Source organism: Panthera tigris, chromosome B2, assembly GCF_018350195.1.
Source record: "Panthera tigris isolate Pti1 chromosome B2, P.tigris_Pti1_mat1.1, whole genome shotgun sequence".
In the NCBI taxonomy this organism is placed as follows: domain Eukaryota; kingdom Metazoa; phylum Chordata; class Mammalia; order Carnivora; family Felidae; genus Panthera; species Panthera tigris.
In genome coordinates, this window is record NC_056664.1 from 21,863,316 (window position 1) to 21,884,672 (window position 21,357).

The 21,357-nt window shown below is 45.6% G+C and overlaps 1 protein-coding gene and 1 long non-coding RNA gene across 3 annotated transcripts in view; one reads left to right on the plus strand and one right to left on the minus strand.

Moving 5' to 3' along the window:
- Positions 1-3,607: 3,607 nt before the first annotated feature.
- LY86 (lymphocyte antigen 86) overlaps positions 3,608-21,357 on the minus strand; it is a 60,997-nt gene continuing 43,247 nt past the window's right edge. The window contains exons 4-6 of one of the 2 annotated variants that reach the window (XR_001509563.2): positions 8,418-8,470; positions 5,065-5,199; positions 3,901-3,985 (exon numbers count right to left, since the gene is read on the minus strand). Coding sequence is in view for 1 of the 2 variants with exons in the window: in XM_007073129.3 (XP_007073191.1) it covers positions 3,902-3,985; positions 8,418-8,470 (137 nt within the window). In the remaining variant the exon portion in view is untranslated. Of the gene's footprint in view, positions 3,986-5,064; positions 5,200-8,417; positions 8,471-21,357 lie in introns of both variants that reach the window. The other variant, XM_007073129.3, reaches the window with a different exon arrangement.
- The window catches only part of LOC122238564, a 32,765-nt gene continuing 20,456 nt past the window's right edge, over positions 9,049-21,357 (plus strand). Inside the window, exons 1-2 of the long non-coding RNA XR_006217500.1 lie at positions 9,049-9,190; positions 16,416-16,577. This is a non-coding gene — a long non-coding RNA (uncharacterized LOC122238564). The remainder of the gene's footprint in view (positions 9,191-16,415; positions 16,578-21,357) is intronic.

Below are 21,357 nucleotides of genomic sequence, written 5' to 3' on the forward strand. Positions count from 1 at the left end.
TGGGGCCTTTGGGAGGAGATTAGGTGATGAGGGTCTAGCCCTCATGAATAGGCTTAGTGCCCTTAAGAAAAAAGTTCCAGAGAGCTGCCTTGCACTTCCCCCATGTTCAAGAACACAGCTCCTATAAACCGGGAAACAGCATCTCATCACACACTGAATCTGCCAGCACCTTGATCTTGGGCTTCCCAATCTCCAAAATTCTGTAAGAAATAAATGTCTATTGTTTACAAAACATTCGGGTTAAGGGACTCTTGTCATAGCAGCCCAAAGGGACGAGGCACCACCTTGACATAATAATAACTCCCTTTTATTGAGTCACCTGCCAAGCTCTAAGTGTCTGCCATGCATTCTTTCTTAAGTCTCAGTACTTCTATAAGGCAGGTGTCACCGCTGACACTTGCAGGTGAGCAAGCCAAGGTTAGAGAATTAAGTCACTCGGTTAGCAGCTAGGGGAGGGTTAGGACTGCAGTGCTGATCTAATTCCAGACATGCTAGGGCCTCCTGGCATCTTTCCCCCCTTTCTCCTTTTACCCCTGTCCAACTCCCCCAGTTTACACTTAGGGACAAGTGTGGTTCCAGCCGGGTTGAGGCTGATCCCGCACAGTACCGGGTCACATGACCTAGGTTAAGCCAATCAGTGCAGGGCCAAAGCAAAGGGCCCGGAGAGGTCATGTGACCCAAGCCTTTGCACGTAGAAGGAATGCAGGGCTTTGGGAGAAGGGTGTCTCTTTCCTTTTGTACACTGGACAAAATAGTGTGAAACTATTTGCTGTTATAGGAAAGACTGAGAGTGAAAGCAGTATTCAGAGGGCCAGAGGTGCAAGAACCATGGAGAAATAGAGGTGAAGCACCATGAGAAGTGTTAGTGTCTGCGGCAAATCAAAGCTGGTGCCAGAAACACGTGGGGGCTCAGCAATCAAGGGGCCAAGGAGGCCCCTGTATGTCTAAGACTGAGTTGAGTCTCTGTTCCTTATGCTCAAACATTCTAAGTGACCTGGTCACACTGCCCAAATGGATCTTCAGCTTTGTGCTTGAGTGCTGGCCTTGGGCCCTTCCCACCAAATATATAGATACACACCCTGGAACAGCATGCATATGTGTAATTGAAAACGGAACATGGGTTTGAACTGCCAGTGCCCATGTCTTTGCTGATTTTTTTTCAATAGAGTGCAGTATTGTAAGTGTATTTTTTTCCTTATGTTTTCTTAACATTTTCTTTTCTCTAGCTTACTCTGTTGTATGAATACAACATTTAATACATATAACATACAAAATATGTATTAACTTATTGTGTGGTAAGGCTTCTGATCAATAGTAGGCTCTTCGTAGTTGAGTTTTTGGAGAGTCAAAAGTTATATGTGGGTTTTTACTTGCATGAGGGGTTGGTGCCTCTAATCCCCATGTTGTTCAAGGGTTAACTGTATATGTAAACACAGAGATTTAAAATATAAGGAGAGGCCTGTGGGCACCAAAATGCCTAGAACTGTCTTGTTTCCACAAGAGTTCTTTGGAAACATAGCATCATCTTGAATCAAACTGATTTTTTTTTTCAGGGAATTTTATTGAGAAGTTTATTTAGGATGTTTTATAGTGATTTTGAAACAGCAGCAAACTCTGTGAGAAGATGAGACACAACTTAAGTTCTTTGTCAGTGTACCCCCCTCCCCACACGTGGGGGGGTTACCCCAAGAGAGCTTGCCTTGGTATTGCCCAGCCCCCTCCCTGAATAACTCTTGCTTCCTGCAGGGGCAGTTCCAAACTTCATCTTAGTTATTAATTTTCTGCCAGAGTGTTTAATAGTGATAATTATTCTGGCATTTCTCTGACCAAGATGGTTTGTATTTTATTTTACTATTTTTTTAAATGTTCATTTACTTATTTATTTTTGAGAGAGAGAGGGCGGGGAGGGGCGGAGAGAGAAGGAAAGACAGAGAATCCCAAGCAGGTTCCACTCTGTCAGCACAGAGCCCGACGTGGGGCTCAAATTCACAAACTGCGAGATCATGACCTGAGCCGAAGTTGGATGCTTAACTGATTTGAGCCACCCAGGCGGCCCCAGTTTGTGTTTTAATAGGAGACGCGGAACCAGTGAAAAACTTTCTCAGCTTGCAGGAATGAAACTCATGGTGAAATTTAAGGCCCGTGACAGGACACAGAAACATTTTGGTTTCCTCTCAAGTCAATCCTTTAGTGCAGCCTCTGTGTATTCATGTGTACTCAGTCATGGCTAGGGCCAGCCCCGTACACGGAAGCCCCCGTTTAACCCAAACCCAGAGATCTGAACCTCTCTCTCTTTCTCTCTCTGTCTCATGCTCACGCGCACGTGTGCACGTGCACGTACACACACATTGTCAATGAATTTTAAGAGGACAAAAGAATAGGAAGGGAAATTGCAGAAAAATAAGAAGTGAGATTGTTTCTACTTGTCCCTGCCTCTGGAAGGCTGTGACCACTGTCCTGAGCTGTTGGAACATGTGAGTGCCCAGAATCTCCACACGACTTTTACTGCGTGTTATGGGAAAGGAAACAGGGGCATGTCTCTCTTGAGGGAATGCCATCTGTGTACATAACAGGATCACCCCCTTGTGTGGATTCAGAGGTTTGCTCCCCAGCGGGGCATAACCACAGTATGTCTTTTCTCCCGAGCATTTATGGGTGTAGGTGAGGACACTGCTATAATTTTGTTTCTCCATAGCCAAAAAAACCTCAGATGCTGGTTTTAAAGTTTTAATTCCCCAGGCATTTACAGCCTGCTATCCTGGGTAGTTTAATTATGTGCGGATGGTAATTAATAGCAATGAACATTTTTAAACTCTGTAGTTTTCCTGTCTTAATCTCTAACATAGTGGCATTTGTGTGGATATCAAAGACCTACAAAGTCACCCAGTCACCCTATGCCAGTTCCCCAGTAGGAGCAAGAGGGCCAGATGCTGGGCTGAGGGACACTGGAAGGATTGGGGTAGGGGAGGAGGGCACAGGATGGTGTCAGGGATGTGGAGCCCACCGTGCGATTCTGCACATCCTGGGACAGAAAAACACAGGGCTGCCAAAACGGCTCTAACAGCAGACAGCAACCGGCTCCTTTGCAGAGGGCATTGAAGGAGAGGTTTCTGTGCGTGAATGGATGTGTCCACACCGATCAACATGACTTTTTAATATTTCAAGGGACCGCACACTTGACGAGGCAGGGACAGTGTCTGTTTTGCTCCCTGGAGAATCCTAAGTGCTGAGCACAGGGCCTGGTACTTAAGTGTTCAGTAGTTACACATGGAGAATGAATGAATGCATTACTGAGAGCCATGGTGTGCTGAGGCCAGGGGTAGCCAAGGCTTTTGGGGTGAAGATGTAATGAGGTTTGGTAGGTGGGACTTTGATGTCACTCTGTAGGGTTTCATCGGCTCCTCGGCCCTCGCGGCCAAAGGGCCTGGGACTTGCCTGGGAGAAGGAGGAGGAGAAGGGGCATATTTTCCCAATATCCTCAGGACGTCAGCTTCCTGAATCTCAGAACTACTTACGCTGCGCCAGCACCTGGCACCCTGTCTGGAGGAAATTACATTGTAACTCAAGTATGGCACTAAGATCCTTTGAACAGACCATCAGGAGCGACTGTGGGCCAGATTTCTTTATTCTGGGTAACTGAAGAAGTGCTCCCGAGGAGCTGAGAAGCAGGAGAGCCTGGCCGTTTGGAGGAGGGTGGACCCACAGGCTGGCGACCATCAGGAGGCTCCTTTAGAGGCACGTACACCTGTGGAGTCTGGGGACGTCTGACCCCCGGGGCTAAAATCTGCACCTGCACCTCTGGTGAGCCTCTCTGTCGTCGACTGGTGTTTCTTCCAGAGCAGGTTCAGTGTGGGCAGCCTGCAGTTCCCACGAGACAGAGTGTGCTCCGCGTCTTAGCTTCTCAGGAGCAAATGACCGTAGCATTGGCGCAGGCCACGGTGGAGCGCTTCTCATTATACAGTTCCAGCAAGACCTGGTATTCTCCCTGGAAGGGACACAGGGAAAGCATGACGTGTGTGACTCCCAGAGCAATCAGTCAATCATTCAACAGGTAGTCACTGAGCACCTTCTATGTGCAGGCAGTGTGTTAGACGCTGGGGATGAAGTAGAACCAAGGAAACCGAACTCACGTTGTGGAGCTTATGGGCCTCACCAGGACAGGCAGACAATGCATGAGATACTTCACTGTGCATGCATTGTGTGTGCTGATGCCACAGAGAGAATGCAGGCGGGGAAGGGGATGGACAGCAGGGCTGGGCCGGGTGGGGCTGGGCTTGTGCCGGTTGGCAGTTTTAAGTAGGGTAGTCAAGGCAGGCCTTGCTGCAAAGGTGACCTTTGGGCAAAGACCTGAAGTAGATGGAGAGCTACTTTGAGGGCTGGGCCCCACATTCCAGAAACTGCGAGGAAGCCCAAGGGGCTGTAGGGAGACAGAACCACAGGAAGTGGGGGAAGGACATGAATCGGGGATGGCCTCACAGGCCATGGTAGGGAGACACTGGCTTTCACTTGGAAAGGGTCGCAGGTCATGAGAGCCTCCTCCCCAGAGGAGTGGCCTGATCATGTGTACATGTTAAGAAGATCCTTCTGGCCGCCCTCTGAAAAAAGACTGTAGGGACAGAGAGTATAAGCAGTTAAGACCAGGTAGGAGACCACTTGGGCCTGTAGTGGATGGGGGAGGTGAGAAGAGAGATTGGATTCTGCATAGATTTTGAAAGAAGAGCTCATATGATTTACTGAGGAAACCCATGTGGGTGGCAGAGAAAGAGAGGAGCTGTGGGTGATTCTGAAGACTCTGGCCTGAGCAATTGGAAGATCCAGGGAAGACAGAGAAGACCTCCAGACACAAGATTCACCTGCACGAAACCACAGTGCTCTATCAGAAAAAGTACTACCACCTTTTAGGGTTCCTTTCTGGCAACCACACTCCACAGAGGACTCCCTTCGTCTGTGGTTAGCAGCTGGGCTATATATGGAATCGCAGAAAAACCCATGTGTTTGCTCAGTGGCTAAGCCCCGCCCCAAGCCCCCAGAGGCCACACGGTGGTGGCAGGTCTGCAGACTCACCCGTCTGGAGAAGAGGCACTCTGGGTGGCACGACTTAGTGGGAAGCAGGGCAAAGGGCCCAAGAGGGAAGGATCTCAAGAGATTCCTGGCACATCTTTGAAGTGCCTGTCATCCAGAGAAGGAAAGGGGTTTAATCTGTAGAAGCCAGAGGGAAGGAAGAAATCAGAACACTGGATGGAGTTTGCATGAGAGGTAGTTTTTGTTAGAAAAGAACAACTTTTGGGGCGCCTGGGTGGCTCATTCAGTTAAACGTCTGACTTCGGCTCAGTTCATGATATCAGGGTTCGTGAGTTCCAGCTCCAAGTTAGGCTGTCAGAGCACAGCCCGCTTCAGATGCTCTTGTCTCCTTCTCTCTCTGCCCCTCCCCCACTCATTCACACTCTCTCTCTCTCTCTCTCTCTCTCTCTCTCTCTCTCAAAAATAAATAAACATTAAAAAAAATAAAAAGAAAAGAACAACTATCTAGCAATGAGCAAAGGTCCAGGAGCGAGTGGATTCCCCAACAATGAAAATTGTGTTGGGCAGAGCCAGGCTGTGCACTGGATGGTGGCTGAGGGGGGAAGGCTGCTTACAGCCGTCCCGCAGGGCACCATTCAGCTGGAGGATCCTGCGACAGCGACAGCGGGGCTCCCTGAGGCTGATCACCCAAACAGGAGCAGCTGTGATTTCAGAAGCAGTTTAGGAATTTCACCAAAGCAGTGTAAAAGTTAGAGAATTAATTCTGAGTAAAGAGCAATGGGAACCTGCATCTGTTTGTGCCACCATCATTGCCATCATTCCTGTCCACTTTTCTTTTAGAGTCCCTGTGCCTTCAGGTACACACCCTACATAATTATTGAAAACCAAATGAATTTTTCATTATTGCTTTATAAGCCTAAGAAAAGATGTAGTGTTTGCAGGAAGGTTCTAGATGATGAATTACTGCTTACATTACATACGTGCATACCTACCTCCAAGATATGCATAGTCTGGTTTAGGAGGTAAGGGTATTTAGGCAACTGTGCTCATCCTCAGGCAGGTGGAGAGACATGCTAGGAGGACAGGAGGGGCAGAGTAGGGAGGGACAAGGGACAGAGAGCAGCAGCCTCTGTGCTGTTGAGAGCACTAAATTTGCGAGTCAGGAATTTATAGTTATATCCTTAGCACTTACGCAAATTAGAACATCCCTGTAAGCTGTCCACGTACTTTGGAACCCCAAAAGGCCTCTAAATTCTAATTCAGAAAACAGCAGTCCTGGAGATGCAGGGTTCCAGGCAGGACCTCAGTCTGGGCCAAAGGACTGGCTGTGTTGAAAAGCAAATAATACCAAGACACTGCAGATTGACTGCTGAGTGGAAAAGTTTTCAGCCGAACAGGGATAGAATTAGCACAGAGGCCCATCTCTGGGGGATTTGGTGGGAGGAGGGGATCCGGGGCAGGTCTTTTAAAACCAGAAGGCTTCACACTGTCTCTGTCCCATATTAGGAAGTAAAGTCTCTGAGCCTTGCTGGCTGGCTGGCTGCCAAGGAAGCCTGGGCTGGCTGCAGCTGGTCCCCCGCCAGCGTGGGAGCTCATGTTGAGATTAAGGCCTCCAGCTGCCTCTGCTGCATACGTGACAGGTTGCATGTGTCCCACTTGGGTGATGTCCCCTGTTGATTCTGGCCAGGTGTCAGCAGGCTGGGGCACAGTCAGGGCTGGCCAGGCTTCTGCTTCCTAGGCCCCAAAGATGAGGAAGAGGTGGGAGGACCAGCCAAAGGGGACCAGTAGATGCTTAAGCAGCCATGCCCATGGCCAGGACACCTGAGCCTGGCTTTGTCCTCACACCAGGTGACATGCCTGAGCACCGCTTATTGGTTGAGGAATGCAGATCCTGAGCTCACCCAAGCGTCCTAGGGGAATGCAGTAAAGCTTTTTTACATCTCTGCCAGATTTTTCTTTCAAAAGGATTCTGTGCCTCTAGGAAGTTCTTTTCCCCTCCTCCAGGTCATAGCAACTCTCGAGGGGAGCTGCTTTTTTTTTTTTTTAAAGTCAATAATGCAGGTGCACCTGGGTGGCTCAGTCGATTACGTGTCCCAGTCTTGATTTCGGCTCACGTTTCGTGAGTTCAAGCCCCGCATCGGGTTTTGTGCTGACAATGCAGAGCCTGCTTGGGATTCTGTCTCTCCCTCTCTCTCTGCCCCTCCCCTGCTCATGCTCTTTCTCTCAAAATAAATAAATAAATTGAAATAATATAAAATTAAAAAGCCAGGAATGCCAGATGAAAATCAATTGTTTGCAAATTTTAAGCCAATTGCCAGGGGAAGGGGGAAGGGAGGGGTTCAGGAGGAAATCGGGGAAGAAAAAAGAATTCAAGTAGCAAAGACTTAAAGAAAAAACTAACTGGGAGAATTTTGGTTCCACATCCTAGAAGTGAAGAGAGTTTGCAAGACTCTAATATTTCAATGAAATGCCAGCAGAGAAGACTCTGGAGAACCCCAGAGGGGAAGGTGAAGCCGCAGACTTCCCATCTGTGGGAGCAACAGCTAGAGAATGTTCTAGAGACAGTACAGCTTGCACCTTAGGAACCCAGAGCCTGGGACAGAAAGGAAACACACACAAGATAAATGAAAAGTTAAACAGATTCTTTACGCAGAAGGAAACCCTTTCCCAGAGCCATAGATGGGTTTTGGCATCTGGAAAGCAGAGAGGTTAAAGTTGAAACAAACAAACAAACAAAAAAAGAAAGTTATTACAACCTTGTGATTCTTTTTATGATGTCCCATAAGATTCTCTCAGGAGTAGCATATTGAAAATGTATTGCTCATGTCAGAGCTGCTTGAGTTCAGCCATTTAAGAAGGTCACATTATTTTGCGGAAAGGAATTTGTGGAAAACTGGACCCTTAGCTGTGAGCCCTGCCGGTGAATGCTCAGGGCGGGGGCATTTTATTCACCTGGTGACAGCCCACTAATAATAGTGTAAGGCTGGTACCTGTGGGCCTTTACCCTTCACGCTTGCGTGTGTGTGTGTGTGTGTGTGTGTTCCTCTCTCTGAACAGCCAGCCTCACAGACAGCTCACGCCCCAGCAGCTCTAGCCCATGCAGTACCCTCAGATACCAACCATCCTGCAGGACAGGATGAGGGCCTCCCTCTCCGTGGGAGCTGTCTGCCCAGGGGATCCCAGAGGGTCCAACAGACATAAAATGTTATAACCAAAAAGGTAAAACCAGTGTGTTAAGCGTTTGTGAGTACCCATCATGAGGTATCAACTTTACTGAAGAACGGTTTTCTTGGTAGGGGTCAGTGGAAAATGTTTAAACTATTGAAATTTAAACTCAAGAAACTGCTCGATACAATAATTAAGTAACAGAACAGAGCAGAAAACCAAAACCTTACCTCGAGAATTTCAAATCCAGGATTATTGATGGGGCCAGCATAATAAATCTGCTCTGAAACATATACAAAACAGACAAATGTTACTCAGTCATATTAAACAAAAATGATTTGCTCCTATTATCTGTGCTCGCTATTCAATAGGGATCTAAGATTGGGAAAGAAGGTCTCTGTTCACACAGTTGCTCATATTCTAGGAAGAACATCGACAACATGTAAATAACTAAACAAGGCAGTGTCTGGATTGTTGAAAGTGCTAGAAGGAGACATGTAGGTGGTGTAAGAGATGCAGATGGTGAGATGGTTAGGAGGCCAGGCTGGAGCTGGGCTGCCTGGGGTTAAATCCTGAGACCACCTGTGATAACTGTTTCATCTTGGACAGTCATTATCTCTGTGGGCTCAGTTTCCTTGTTTTCAGAATGGGTATAATAATGATAATAACAGTGTCCACTTCCCTGAGCTCTGAGGAACCAAAGGATTAATCAATGTAAAGCTCTAATACCGGTGTCTGGAAAGCACTCAATAAGTAATTTGCTAAAATAACAAACTAGGAGACGCCAAGTTTGGTTGGATGGCTGGTTATCTCTAAGGAGATGATATTTGAGCTAAGCCCTGGGGGAAGGGAATGAGACAACATTCAGTAGCTCTGATGCAATAATGGAGAGGGTAGATGGTTGGGTAGTTTTACCGAGCAAGAATGGTAAGGAGAGAAAGTCAAGACTGTTGGGAATAGATTGGGGAAAGCTTATAATAACAGACCATGGAATCTAAGGAAGGTAAGGAAGAAAATGGAGGTGGGGGTGGGGGTTGATAGTAGAAACAGTGGTAGAGTTCGTTGAATGGAGTTTCCATCATGGCTGTCAAGGTCCTAGAATGGGTGAGCTGGAAGGACATGGTGAAGGCAGATGGCAGAAGGCTTCACAATGAGATTTCAGAAGTGGTGCATTTTCTGATGATGACAACACACAGCATTGACGTGGGAGTCAGGGGTTGAGGTGGAATGATGGAAACAGTAGTTGGAAAATGGTAGTGGAGGTGAATCAGCTGAGACATTATGGTGGTGATGGGCTGTGACTGCCTCCTCTGTGACTCCCCAGCCCCATGCACTTAACACATTATAAGCGGTGCCTAAGAGCACAGGCTCTGGGGTCAGATTGTCTGTGCTGGGTTTGAATTTTGTCTTTTCTTATTACTAATTGGCCAAGTCACCTAATCTTTCTGGGCCTCAGTGTCCTCATCAGGAAACATGGGCAGGTTATAATAATATTCACCTCAGAGTTGTTGTGAGAATCAAATGAGTTAATACAAGTAAAACTCTTTTAATAGATCTGGCACATGGGGAGCAGTCAGTAAGTATTTGCCATTAATATACTCACTCACCAATCCACTCTACAGGGCATCTGCCCAATACAGGCCAGGCACTGTGCCAGGTGCTAGATACAACAGGAGACAAGAATATTATGTGAAACATTTGAATCATTGGCCACCCAGAATTGTAATCGTTTGTTTACAGGCTGTTTCCTGCAGTAGCCCGTGCCTTCTTGTTTGCATAGCTCCCGGTACATTGCAGAATCTAACACACAGCAGGGTGCAATATAGGGTTGTTGTAGAGGTTGTTGAATGAGCAGATACAGAGCCAGGACATGGGTTTGTCAAGCAACTTCATTCTTGCTCCTGCTATTGTAATCCTCTCCCTGCTGGAGGGCTCTGGACCTGGGCTGTTTACATGAGAGACCGGATTAGGGAATGAGCCAGCAGAGCAGCCAATATGGTGGTGAGGGTGGAGGGATGGTAGAGGAGAATGGAGGAGAAAAAAATGCTTATTAGTTTATTGATGGCATTATGTGTTTTTTAAATATATTCTTTAAAAGTTTACTTATTTATTTTGAGAGAGAGAGAGAATGTGTGGGGGACGGGAGAGAGAAAGGGGGACAGAGGATCTGAAACTGGCTCAGTGCTGACAGCAGAGAGCCCCATGCAGGGTTTGAACTCATGAACCATGAGATCATGATAGAAGTCAAAGTCAAACGCTTAACTGACTGAGCCACCCAGGTGACCCTTATTGGTGGCATTAGGTATTCAGCTCTTTTAATGGCACAGTGACTTCTGTCTCATATATCCCCTGGTGCCTAACCACTGCTCAGTAAATATTTGGAGACAGAACAAAATCTCCATGAAATGAGGTTTTGGGCCAAGGGCAGCATGGTTGGTGTGTGAACAGCTGCCCACACAGAATACTATCAGGGGCATGAGGGTAATCCTTTTTTGAAAAAGGCCTCTCCAGGCGATCTGAACCTCAACTTCTACCAGGAGACCCATTCTTTGCATAGACTTTGGCTTCTGTTAAATGCTCGTGCCCCCAACACATCCATCCTTCCTTCCCTTGGTCAATTTCTTGTACCTCACAAGGAGAACGCACAAACATGGTGGATGCCAGATGGACAGCCTTCCTATTTCATTGCACTAAACGAAGTGATCCATTTACTTTTGAAAGGAAACTGATACTTGGTTGTGGATATAAGCAAAACTTTAATTGGAAACTACTTTTCCATACAAGATGATTTTGGAAATAGAGATATTGAACTTCTGGATCTTATCCTTGAGAATCTTCCGGTGCAACTGAGAAAGATACAATGACTAGCTACACTGAATGTTAACTGTGTGAGGAGTGAGTTAACTGTGTGAGGAGAGCTGAATACCTATGTGGGTGGTGTATCTCACAAGTGCAGAGAGCTCAGGCTGCCTAGGATTGGATTGTAGTGCTGGCATACTGTACAACCTGAGGGCGTACCATTCACATTATAATTTATGTGAGTGGTGCCCCCTGGAGTTGTGCAATGCAGTGGCCCAACTACCAGTACACTGTTCCTTTTTAGGAAATTCTTTCTTCCCCAGGGGATGTTATTTTACCCAAGCCAGAATAATCTGAGCAAGAAGACAATGAGACCCAGGACCAATCTATTCTGTCAAAAGATGGTCGATTTCGACTCACTGGTATCTAGAGCTGTTCACTGTCTGCCTGGGGTTGCAGCCTTCTTACTGCGTCTGTGGCTCCTAGATAGCCTTTCAGAAAATCCCTTTGCTTTTGTTGTCTGCTTTTGTTTCTGCTACCCACAATTCAAGGACTGTGAATGCTGTGGGCATGAACCAGTCAAAATCATTCATGCTGGCCATCAAGGTATGGGAATGCAGTGCAGCCCAGGAGCAGAGCCCAAGAATGGAGAGAGGGAGTGTGCCTGTCTGTGTCTGGTCTGGTTGGGTTCCCCTGGAAACATTTTACCCCTGCTTTTTGCTTCTACTGATTGTTCTAAGGTGGCATAGTGCAAATTACTTGACCTTGGAAGCAGACAGACCTGGGTTTAGGACCCAGCTCTCCCATTCCTCACCTGAACATCCATTCTGGAACTCAATTTCTGCACTTGCAAGATAGAAATGGGACTGACTCTCCTGCAGGGCATTGAGAGGACCAGAGAACTTGTGTATAAACTTGATGAGAAGGGTGGGGTCCCCAGTAAGGGCAGAATCACTAGTTATTGTTACTGTTATTAGTTGTATTATTATTCACTGGATGTGAAGAAGGGTGACGTAATGAAAACTCACTTGGATGCTGAGGAACACACCAGGCCTAGGTTTTGGAACCTTTTGGCAGAGCTAACAACCAGTAAATTCTGTGGGTGCCTTTGTTTTAAAGAAATGCATGAGGACAACTCTTTGAAGGATAACATTAGAATGACATCTAACATTCTATTATGCTTATTTAATGCTCCAAGATTTGCGAATTTATGTTTCAAATAAAGGGGTTCTTTACTGGGCCAAGGGGGTTTTCATTAAATCTGTCTCTTACACTTTACGGTTTCAGTTAGAGCTTTTTGGGGGATCCATGAAGTTCCGGAGCATGGCTGCAGGTAGCTCATGAAACTGTCTTCTTTTTTTAACCTAATGAAACAACACCTAAAATTAAATTCTCGCCCCTTCCATTCTCAGATCCTCCCTGATTCTGAGATTCCTTTAATTAACATTCTCACACTCCCGTTCTATAAAAAGAGCCCCAGTATATCTGTACCCACTCCTTCCTTTCCTCCATTTGAAATCTTTATCAGTTTTTAGTGTGCTGTGGATTAAAGAAATCCACCTCCCCGGTTCTGAGCCCATGAAGTCATTTCTGCGAATTGGCTTTGTTTTTGACCCAAATCTTTGTGTGGTTGGCACAGAGTGTCTTTTTCAGAAAGGAAATTGATTTTTAAATTGTGGAAATAAAAGTTCCCAAAGGGTTTTGGATCAGATGGATGAGGGGCTCAGGGCTGCCTCCCACTCTATAGCCTTTTGTCCTCAGCCACCAGTGCGGGTGCTGGCCTGGAAGTGCTCCCTGCAGGCGTGGGTTCTGTGGGAGAAGTCCTCCCCGTTTCCTGGCCCTTGCTAGTGCCTTCTTGCAATTGCCTCCAGTCTTCCAAATTTATTACAAAAATGTCATCAATATTTCAGCATTATTAGGGTGCTCGACAGTGTAAAACTGCTTAGAGTTATAATTTATGATAAGTCGGCCCATTAGTATATTCTGACAAAGACTTAAAAAAATGATCATTTATTTATTTGCTCAGCTTTGAGCCTTTTCTCACCTGCCAGGCCCAGTCGGGGGAATCTTTGGGGGGTTGTGTTGAACTAGGAGGGCACAGCCCTCACCCTGTCCTCCAGGAGTGGGAGCACCTCAGGACCTGGGAAGGCCCCATACAAAGGCTCCTGTGGGCAGTGGTCCCACAGTGAAGAGAACATTCCAAACAGACCAAAAGCCTCGTCTCAGGAATGAGAGGGAGCGAGTATATTACTTCATTTTGGTGAGCTCTAAATATATTGTTCTTTCCTCTCTCTGCCTCTGGGCATTTCTTTAAAGAGGCCCAAGTCTGTAGGTGGCACAGGCCCAGGCACCAGTCCTCATCTCTTCCCTGGTTTTAGCTCTGCTTTTTTCAGTCTCTGACCTTGCAGGGTGTGGAACGTGTTTCTTGGTCCCACAGGGCACTAGCTGCTGGTTAGGGCACTCATTTAAATCGATAATGAGCCTGCCTGCGTGGGGATCTGGAACAGGGTCCCCTGCCTCCAGGTTGAGTGTGGCTGCAGATAGACTCCCTGGGGGCCTGAAAGCCTGGAGGTTTCATCCAGGTTTCAAGGGATGGATTCCAGATAGTTTGGGCAGATAACCCCAGGCTAGGCTCAGGCCCAGGCCCAATTTTTATTTACTATCATCATCATCATTATTATTATTATTAATTTATTTATTTATTTAGTGTGTGTGTGTGTGTGTGTGTGTGTGTGTGGTGTGGTACTTTGTCAGCTTCTCCATCTCCTGGGCCATTTCACCTATTAGTCTCTAGAGCCTCTGCAGTTCTTATGTCCCTCCTGAGGGCTTGCCACCAGGTAAGCATGCCTGTATCACCTCACAAGTGATCTCAGTCTCTGAGTATAGTTGCACAGGCAGCCCTGGCCGAGGGGGTGGGTGATTGGAAGCAGAAACACAGCTCCTACCCCACGGGGCCAGACTCTGCAGGCTGGGGCTGGGCTGGGCCCCACCTGCAGATACTTCTGGTGTCCCGGCCACATCCCCTAGCCAGTTTTGAAATCATGGCAGCCTTGGTGGCATCAGCCATGCCTCTGACATTATCCCAGGTCAAGAGCTCACACCTCTCTACACTTTCCCACTGCACAGCAGCCCATGTAGGACAACCAGGAAGTGCAGGGACGTTATCCTCTGCAGGCCTTCAACCCACAAGGACTGGAATCTGGGGATGTATTCCGCAGCCTCCTGACTTTCAGAGGGGCAATTCTGAGATGCACACCGCGGTTCCCGAAGGATCCCAGTGGGACTGAGCCCCAGTTCTCACACTGGAAATCAGCTTCCCATTTATCCCTTCCCGGCTTTTCCTCCTCTCTGGCATAACTACTCACCCCCAAGTCCTTGTCTCTGACTTTGCGGGGGGACCCCAAACTAGGAACGCTTCCTGGCAGAAGGTGAACCTTTTATTGAGGCCCCATAAAAGCTAGTCCTAGAAAGCTGGCTGCTGATATATTTGGGTCTGAGTCTAATGTTGGAGCCACCCAGCCTAGGAACAATGTGAACACCCTGAAAGCTGCTTTCTGACTGGCTTCTACGCCAAAGAGCAGGAAGAAGAATGAATGCCTTGGTTGTTCCTGAGACGGCTCGGAGCCTCGTGCTTTGGAGAGGATGGGAGTTGGGAGAAAGGGACAAGGAGGTGAAGACCTCCTTGGGTGTGTGGAGGTGAGGGAGCCGACAAGCTCAGGGAAGAGGGAGCAGAGAAGGAGAGGGAGAGGTGCACAGCTAGCCTCTTAGTTTCTGGTTTCTTCATTCAGTCACATGGACACTTCCTGTCGCTGAGCAGTGGAGCATTGTAATAAACAAAGTGTCTTCCATTCACTGATTCGAACTTTTGGGATTCCCTGGCATATCACATGACCCTTTTATTGGGATAATTTTTTCTGTTGCTACTAGGAGCTCAGTAGTTCGAACATGTTCAATTTTATTTCCAAACGTATCTTGAGATGTCCAGCATGTCATTTGGCCCCTTTGGCCCATTATTGTCACTCTGTCTGAGACCCCATAAAGCTCTGGGCATCATAGCTGTGGTTTTTTTCAGAATTAACAGCTGTACTTTGGAGCTCATAAGTATCTGATTAGAGTTTGGATTACTACATCTTAGCTTTGCTTATGCTACTTTGATATCTTTACCTGTTCCTTCAAATGGGCTTATGAGAACTTCCGTTTGGCCTTTTCCACTAGAGAAACTTATTATTATTTACAACTTGAAAACATTCACTGTGTACTTGCAATGGATCACTTATAAAACTATGAAGTGAGAAGCCTTCCAAGGTTTACTCGTTCATGGTCCTGTGATTTACGCTTCTCTGGTGATTCAGAGATGTGCCTGTTGTTATCCCTATTCTTTTTTTTTTTTCCTAATAGCACACTGGCTTCCTCTTAATAATACATTTTTATAAATGTCTCATTGCCATCTTATCTTCTTCCTCTGCCAGAATGATTCCAGCAAATGGGTCATGGAATTGACTTCTAGCCAAATAGCTTCTGTTGTGAGTAGGGTCCTATGACAGGTGGGGGCTTTATGGGGTCTTGGATAGGGTGACAATAATGGCTCAACAAGGCAAACCTTTTCTTAGCAATGATATGGTCCCCTAACAGAAAAACTCTTTATCTCTCCTCAGGTAAATCAGTGACTGTATCATCTGTGAAGTCTCCAAACTGTTTGACTTCTGTGAGGGTATTTTCATTGAAAACATATAGAGTTTGAGTTTTCCTTGGATTATACACAATTATTTGGCTTTTTTTAAAAAATAAAAAGTAAGGTTTTTTAAGATGTTTATTTTTGAGAGAGAGAGAGAGAGAGAGAGAGAGAGAGAATGAGCAGGGGAGGGGCAGAGAGAGAGAGGGAGGCAGAGGATCCAAAGTAGGCTCTGTGCTGACAGCAGTGAGCCCAGTGCGGGGCTCCAACTCACAAACCGTGAGATCATAACCTGAGCCAAGCCGGACACTCAACCACCTGAGCCTCCCAGGCACCCCAATTATTTGACCTTTTCACATGGTATACAGAGGTCAGACAGGATGGATTGGTTTTCCACTTGAAGTTGTGCAGGCTAGGAGTGCCGACTCTCAAGATGTCCCTATCCTAATCCCCAGAATATGTATGTTACCTTCCATGGCAAAAGGGACTTTCTAGATGCAATTACATTAAGGATTTTGAAATGGGGAGATTAACCTGGATTACCTGGATGAGTTCAGTGAGATCACAAAGATGGATAAATACCAAGGAATGCCAGCATCCTCTAGAAACTGAAAAAGTCAAGGAAATGGATTCTCCCCTAAAGCCTCCAGAAGAAACATGGCCCTAGTGACACTTTGAGTTTAGACTTCTGACATCCAGTAGTGTAAGAGAATAAATTTGTGTTGTAAATTACTAAATTTGTGGTCATTTGTTACAGTAGTAGGAAACTTACACAGTGGTCTTGGATAAAGAAAAGAGGCTCCAGGTGATCAACTTGAGAAGGGGTCAAGAGTGATGGCTTGTTTGGATTTGGGTCCCCGACAAAGGGCCCTTCAGAACCATGGCACCAGCATAACCCAGGATTTCAGCAAAAGAGAAGGTACTTGGTTGGGCTTATGTCTTGGGCTAGAGAGTGACATTTCCAACACAAATTCACACACTTGAATTCAGGATAGACTGTTAAAAAAAATTAAAGCAATGTAGAAACTACTAGATCAGTGATGTCTAATGATGTTCTGCAAAGATGGGAATGTTCTACATATGCATCATCAAATATGGTGGCCTCTAGCTAAATGTGGCTAGTGTGACTGATGACCTGAATTTTTAATTTAATTTAAATGTAAATGATTTAAATACAGACATGTGACAAGTGGTGATCATATTGGATAGCTTTAGGTCAGCACCGTCTAATAGAAATATAACGTGAGCCACATACATAATTCAAAATTTTCTAGTAGCCGCATTTGACAAAAAGGAAAAAGAAGCAAATGAAACTAATTTAGTAATGTATATATATTTTAACCCACACCTTAAACATGTAATTTCAATATGTAACCAATATAAAAAGTATTAATGAGATATTTAGAATTCCTTTTTTCATACTTTTTTTTTTTTTTTACAAAGTCTTCAAATTTAGTGTGTATTCCACACATAAAACACATCTCATTCCAGGGGTGCTTTGGTGGTTCAGTTGATTAAGTGTCCGACTTTGGCTCAGGTCATGACCTCATGGTTCGTGGGTTCAAGCCCCACATTGGGCTCTGTGCTGACAGCTCAGAGCCTGAAGCCTCCTTCAGATTCTGTGTCTCCCTCTCTGTCTGCCACTCCCCTGCTCATTCTCTGTCTCTTTGTCTCTCAAAAATAAACAAAAGTTAAAAACAAAGCCCACATCTCACTCTGGACTGGCCACATTTCTGGTGTTCAATAGCCACATGTGGCTAGTGGCTACTGCAGCAAACAATGCCAATATTAAGTCACTGATGAGGAATTGGGGCCCAAAAGGTGAAATGATTTGCTTCCAAGTTTATTTCTCCTGTAAGACCTTTTGGTCTTGGCTGCTTAGCTTCCCTCCAAGAGATACATAACTTCTGACAATCAGAAAGGAAAGAAAGTTTAAGTTTTTGTCCCTACCAACTTATTTCTGAATTCCTGCAGATAAATACTTAATGTAACTCTCAAAATATAGCCTGTGAATTGGCGGGCTGATTGGATTTCCAGAAATGGAAATGAAGAAGACGGTGCTGGGGAGAAAGAGAAGAAATTGAATTGATCTCCAGGAACCTGGGGCAGACTCAGGAAACAGCAGTGTGATGGGAAATAATGAAATAGACATTACAGAGGGTGGCCTCTCTCAGACTGGGGGTCTCCGGGGTCCACACAGATTGGAGCTCTCAGGATGTTTGCTAATATGCAAATGTCAGCCACCCGTGGGATCAGAGTTTTGGAGCAGTCCGGGGAGCTGGGAGAAGGCCTTCTTAATTGGGTTCTTAAATGATTATTACATGAAAGTGTGGGAGTCATTGAGCCAGGTTTATGCAAAATCTACAACAGGCTGAGAATTTGTAAAGGAGCTTGTATTGCCTTAGAAAATTAAAAATGCTTTGGTCCTGGGTCATCATTAGTCTAAATATGCTGGGCTCAACTGAAGGGAAAATGTGATGTCATAGGAGAGTTTCAAAACATTCTTGGCTCTTACAAATGGGCTTGAATTTGTGGATAGAGGGAAATCTCCCAGGCCTATGGGATTCCTTAATAGGCCGTAGGTTTCCTTTCTTTTCTTTTTTCTTTTTTCCTTTCTTTTCTTTTTTCTTTTCTTTTCTTTTCTTTTCTTTTCTTTTCTTTTCTTTTCTTTCTCTTTCTTCTTCTTCTTGTTCTTCTTCTTGTTCTTCTTCTTCTTCTTCTTCTTCTTCTCCTCCTCCTCCTCCTTCATGAAAAAGTCCTCTTTTGCTTGGTTTTTGCTGGTGCCCTCTCCAGGGTGATCATTGTTTCCACTTTGGTTTTTGCGGTGTTAAGAGGGGGTTTTTTTGCTATCACAGTAGCACACTCCAGCTTCTGCAGACTCCCCACCAGTCTGCAGCAGTGGTGGCTGCCCAGCAAATCCACAGCTGCTTGAAGGGTGCAGATGAGGAATACAACATGAAGAGAAGAAAGGCCGAAGGCTGAGGAGATGATGCTCCAAATGTCCAGTTCCATGAGAAATGCAAATGGGTCTGTCTCCCCAGGGGCACACAGGGGCCACGGAGACTCGGCTCTGTCAGCCACCAGAGAATACACAGCTCAGTCATGTTCTTGCCACCTCAGAGAGAAAGGGTCTTAAACTTCCAACCCTCGAAAGCTCTACTGCCTCTGCCTGCCTTGCTAAAACGCAGACTTCCATTCTGAGATGGATGACCTCAGGGGCCCAGAGCCCTGGCTTGAGAAACCCCTTATCAGCTGCATGAAGTAACTTCCATTTATCACTCCAAACTCCGTTCTAAGGGCTTTGTGTGGATCACCCCATCTTATCCTTGTAAGAATCCCATGAGGTGTCTCGTATTTTCCTTATTGTACACATGAGCAGAGTGAGGATCTGAGAGGTTGTGTAATTTGCCTGAAGTTGTATACAGGCAAGTGGCAGTGGTGGTCCAACTCCGTGCAGGTTTAGCTTCAAACTCTGGGCTTATCCCTATCTAGGCTAGTGGTTCTCAAAGTGTAGTCCCTGGACCAGCATCAGCAGCCTCCCCTGGGGACTTGTAAGAAATGCAAATGTTAAACCTCCTCTCTAGATGTACTGAATCGAAAATGGGGTGGACATGTCCAATAACCTGTGGTTGAAAAGTCCTCCAGGTGATGTGATGTATGTGTTAGCTTGAGGACCACTGTCCTGGGCTATGCCCCCCTGCCCCCCTCCAAGCTGGCTCTGCAGTGAGATAAGGTAGGCAGCAGTAAATTCCTGGAGAATAATATCAGGTTTGGTAGTGTGCTCCTGCAGCGAAAGAATGACAGTAGGGACGGCAATGACAGGCTCCCCACCTGGTACTGTCCCTGGTGGCCAAGAAGTATCACCCCTCCATGGGTCTATTGATTTATCCAAATGAAGTGGAACCAAGACACATGAGTTCCCATCTAAGCCAATTTGTCATCGAGGGAAAGAGGACAAAAACCTGGGATCATGAGAGTTTGAGAAGGAGGTACAGGGACAGCAGAGCAGAAAGCCTGAAGCAGGTGGCCTAAAATGACCCACATATCATGGGTAAGCAAATAGGTGGGACAGATGACCTAGAGAAGACATATCTTAAAAGTGAAGCCTCAGATAAAATTGCTTGTTCCCCTTCTCTTATAGCAGAAATCAATGACCGTGCTCCTGGGGCTCACATTCATTAATCCATGTGCAGAGAACCCCAAATGCTTGAGAAGTGAGGCTCATGGTAGGGGGGCCTGGTTGGGAGCATGCTTTATAGAGATTGTCGAGACCATTGGTGTAGATTAACCATGGAAGCACTTGCCTGGAAGGTGCTTTTGCGTCTTCTGCTACAGCAATGCAAGACATAAGGCATTTTGCAGAAAGCATTTGTGGGACTTTTTCCAAATCTAGTTAATTTCCGAATTTCCTCCATTTCATAGACCTGTGAAAAGGCACACATAGAGGGCTAGGGCAATAGAAATCTGATGGATGGAATCAGAATTGCTGATCTAGATAGAATGTTCAGACCGAGTTTTGCATTGTTACAGACAGTGAGATTGAGAAGATTCTGTAATTAATATTAATGATGCTCAGAGGATGGCCAAGTGCACTCATTTGGCATAAACCAGGACAGATGAAAGACACCCCAACTAACCAAAAGGAAGGAGGGCAGGTAGCCAACTTAAGCATCCCCTATGCTTCTGGCTTTGTCTTATTCGTACAAGTAAAATCAGGGACTATTATAACAGAATCCCTTAGCTGCTGTCAGAGATAATATCTACCTTGTGGGAAATGTCATGTCAGACTTTATATACAGTACTCAGGGGACCTACTCTGTGTTTATTGAAATTCATCTAATTACAATGCATTCCTCACTTTGGACAAATACTTAAAGCAGGAACCTTCAGATTTACATAAAAGATAAACCAGGGAGCAATTATGTCCTTGACTAAAGGGTTCTTCAGCTTATAAAAGGTGTCCCTGTAATATTTGTTTTAATTACAAGCTTTCCAAATGCATTTGAAATTAATCCCACAACTACTTTTTTTTATCTGTCTCTCACATATTGCATGAAGTATATCAATATCTGTTGTGTGTATTTCTTTTTTTTAAATATAACTTATTGTCAAATTGGTTAACATACAGTGTGTAAAGTGTGCTCTTGGTTTTTGGGGTAGATTCCTTGTTGTATGTATTTATTTAATAGATTTGCTCTTCCTGGAAGGTGCTAGCCTCCACATAGAGAGACGAGTGCACTGTGCAGATCTTCTGAAGACTGTTGAGTTCTGCCCCTCTCTGGGATTCTGACATGCATGTGACATCAAGTCCTCTCAGCTTTTCATTGTGTTTCAGCCATGTCAATCACAGCTGCCAAGGTCTCCTTCCCCTTGACCTAAGGTGTCCTACTTTATAATCATATATACCCGGTATACACACATGAGTGTGTGCACACACACATGTTGTTATTTAACTTCTTCAAGCTTTTATTTATTTATTTATTTATTTATCTATCTATCTACTTATCTATCTATCTTGAGAGAGAGGGAGAGAGAGAGCAAGGGAGGGGCAGAGTGAGAGAGGTAGAGAGAGAATCCTAAGCAGACTCCTCACTGTCAGAGCAGAGCCTGACATAGGGCCCAATCTCACGAACTGTGAGATCATGACCTGAGCCAAAACTGACTGGGCCACCCAGGTGCCCCAAACCTCTATCTTAATT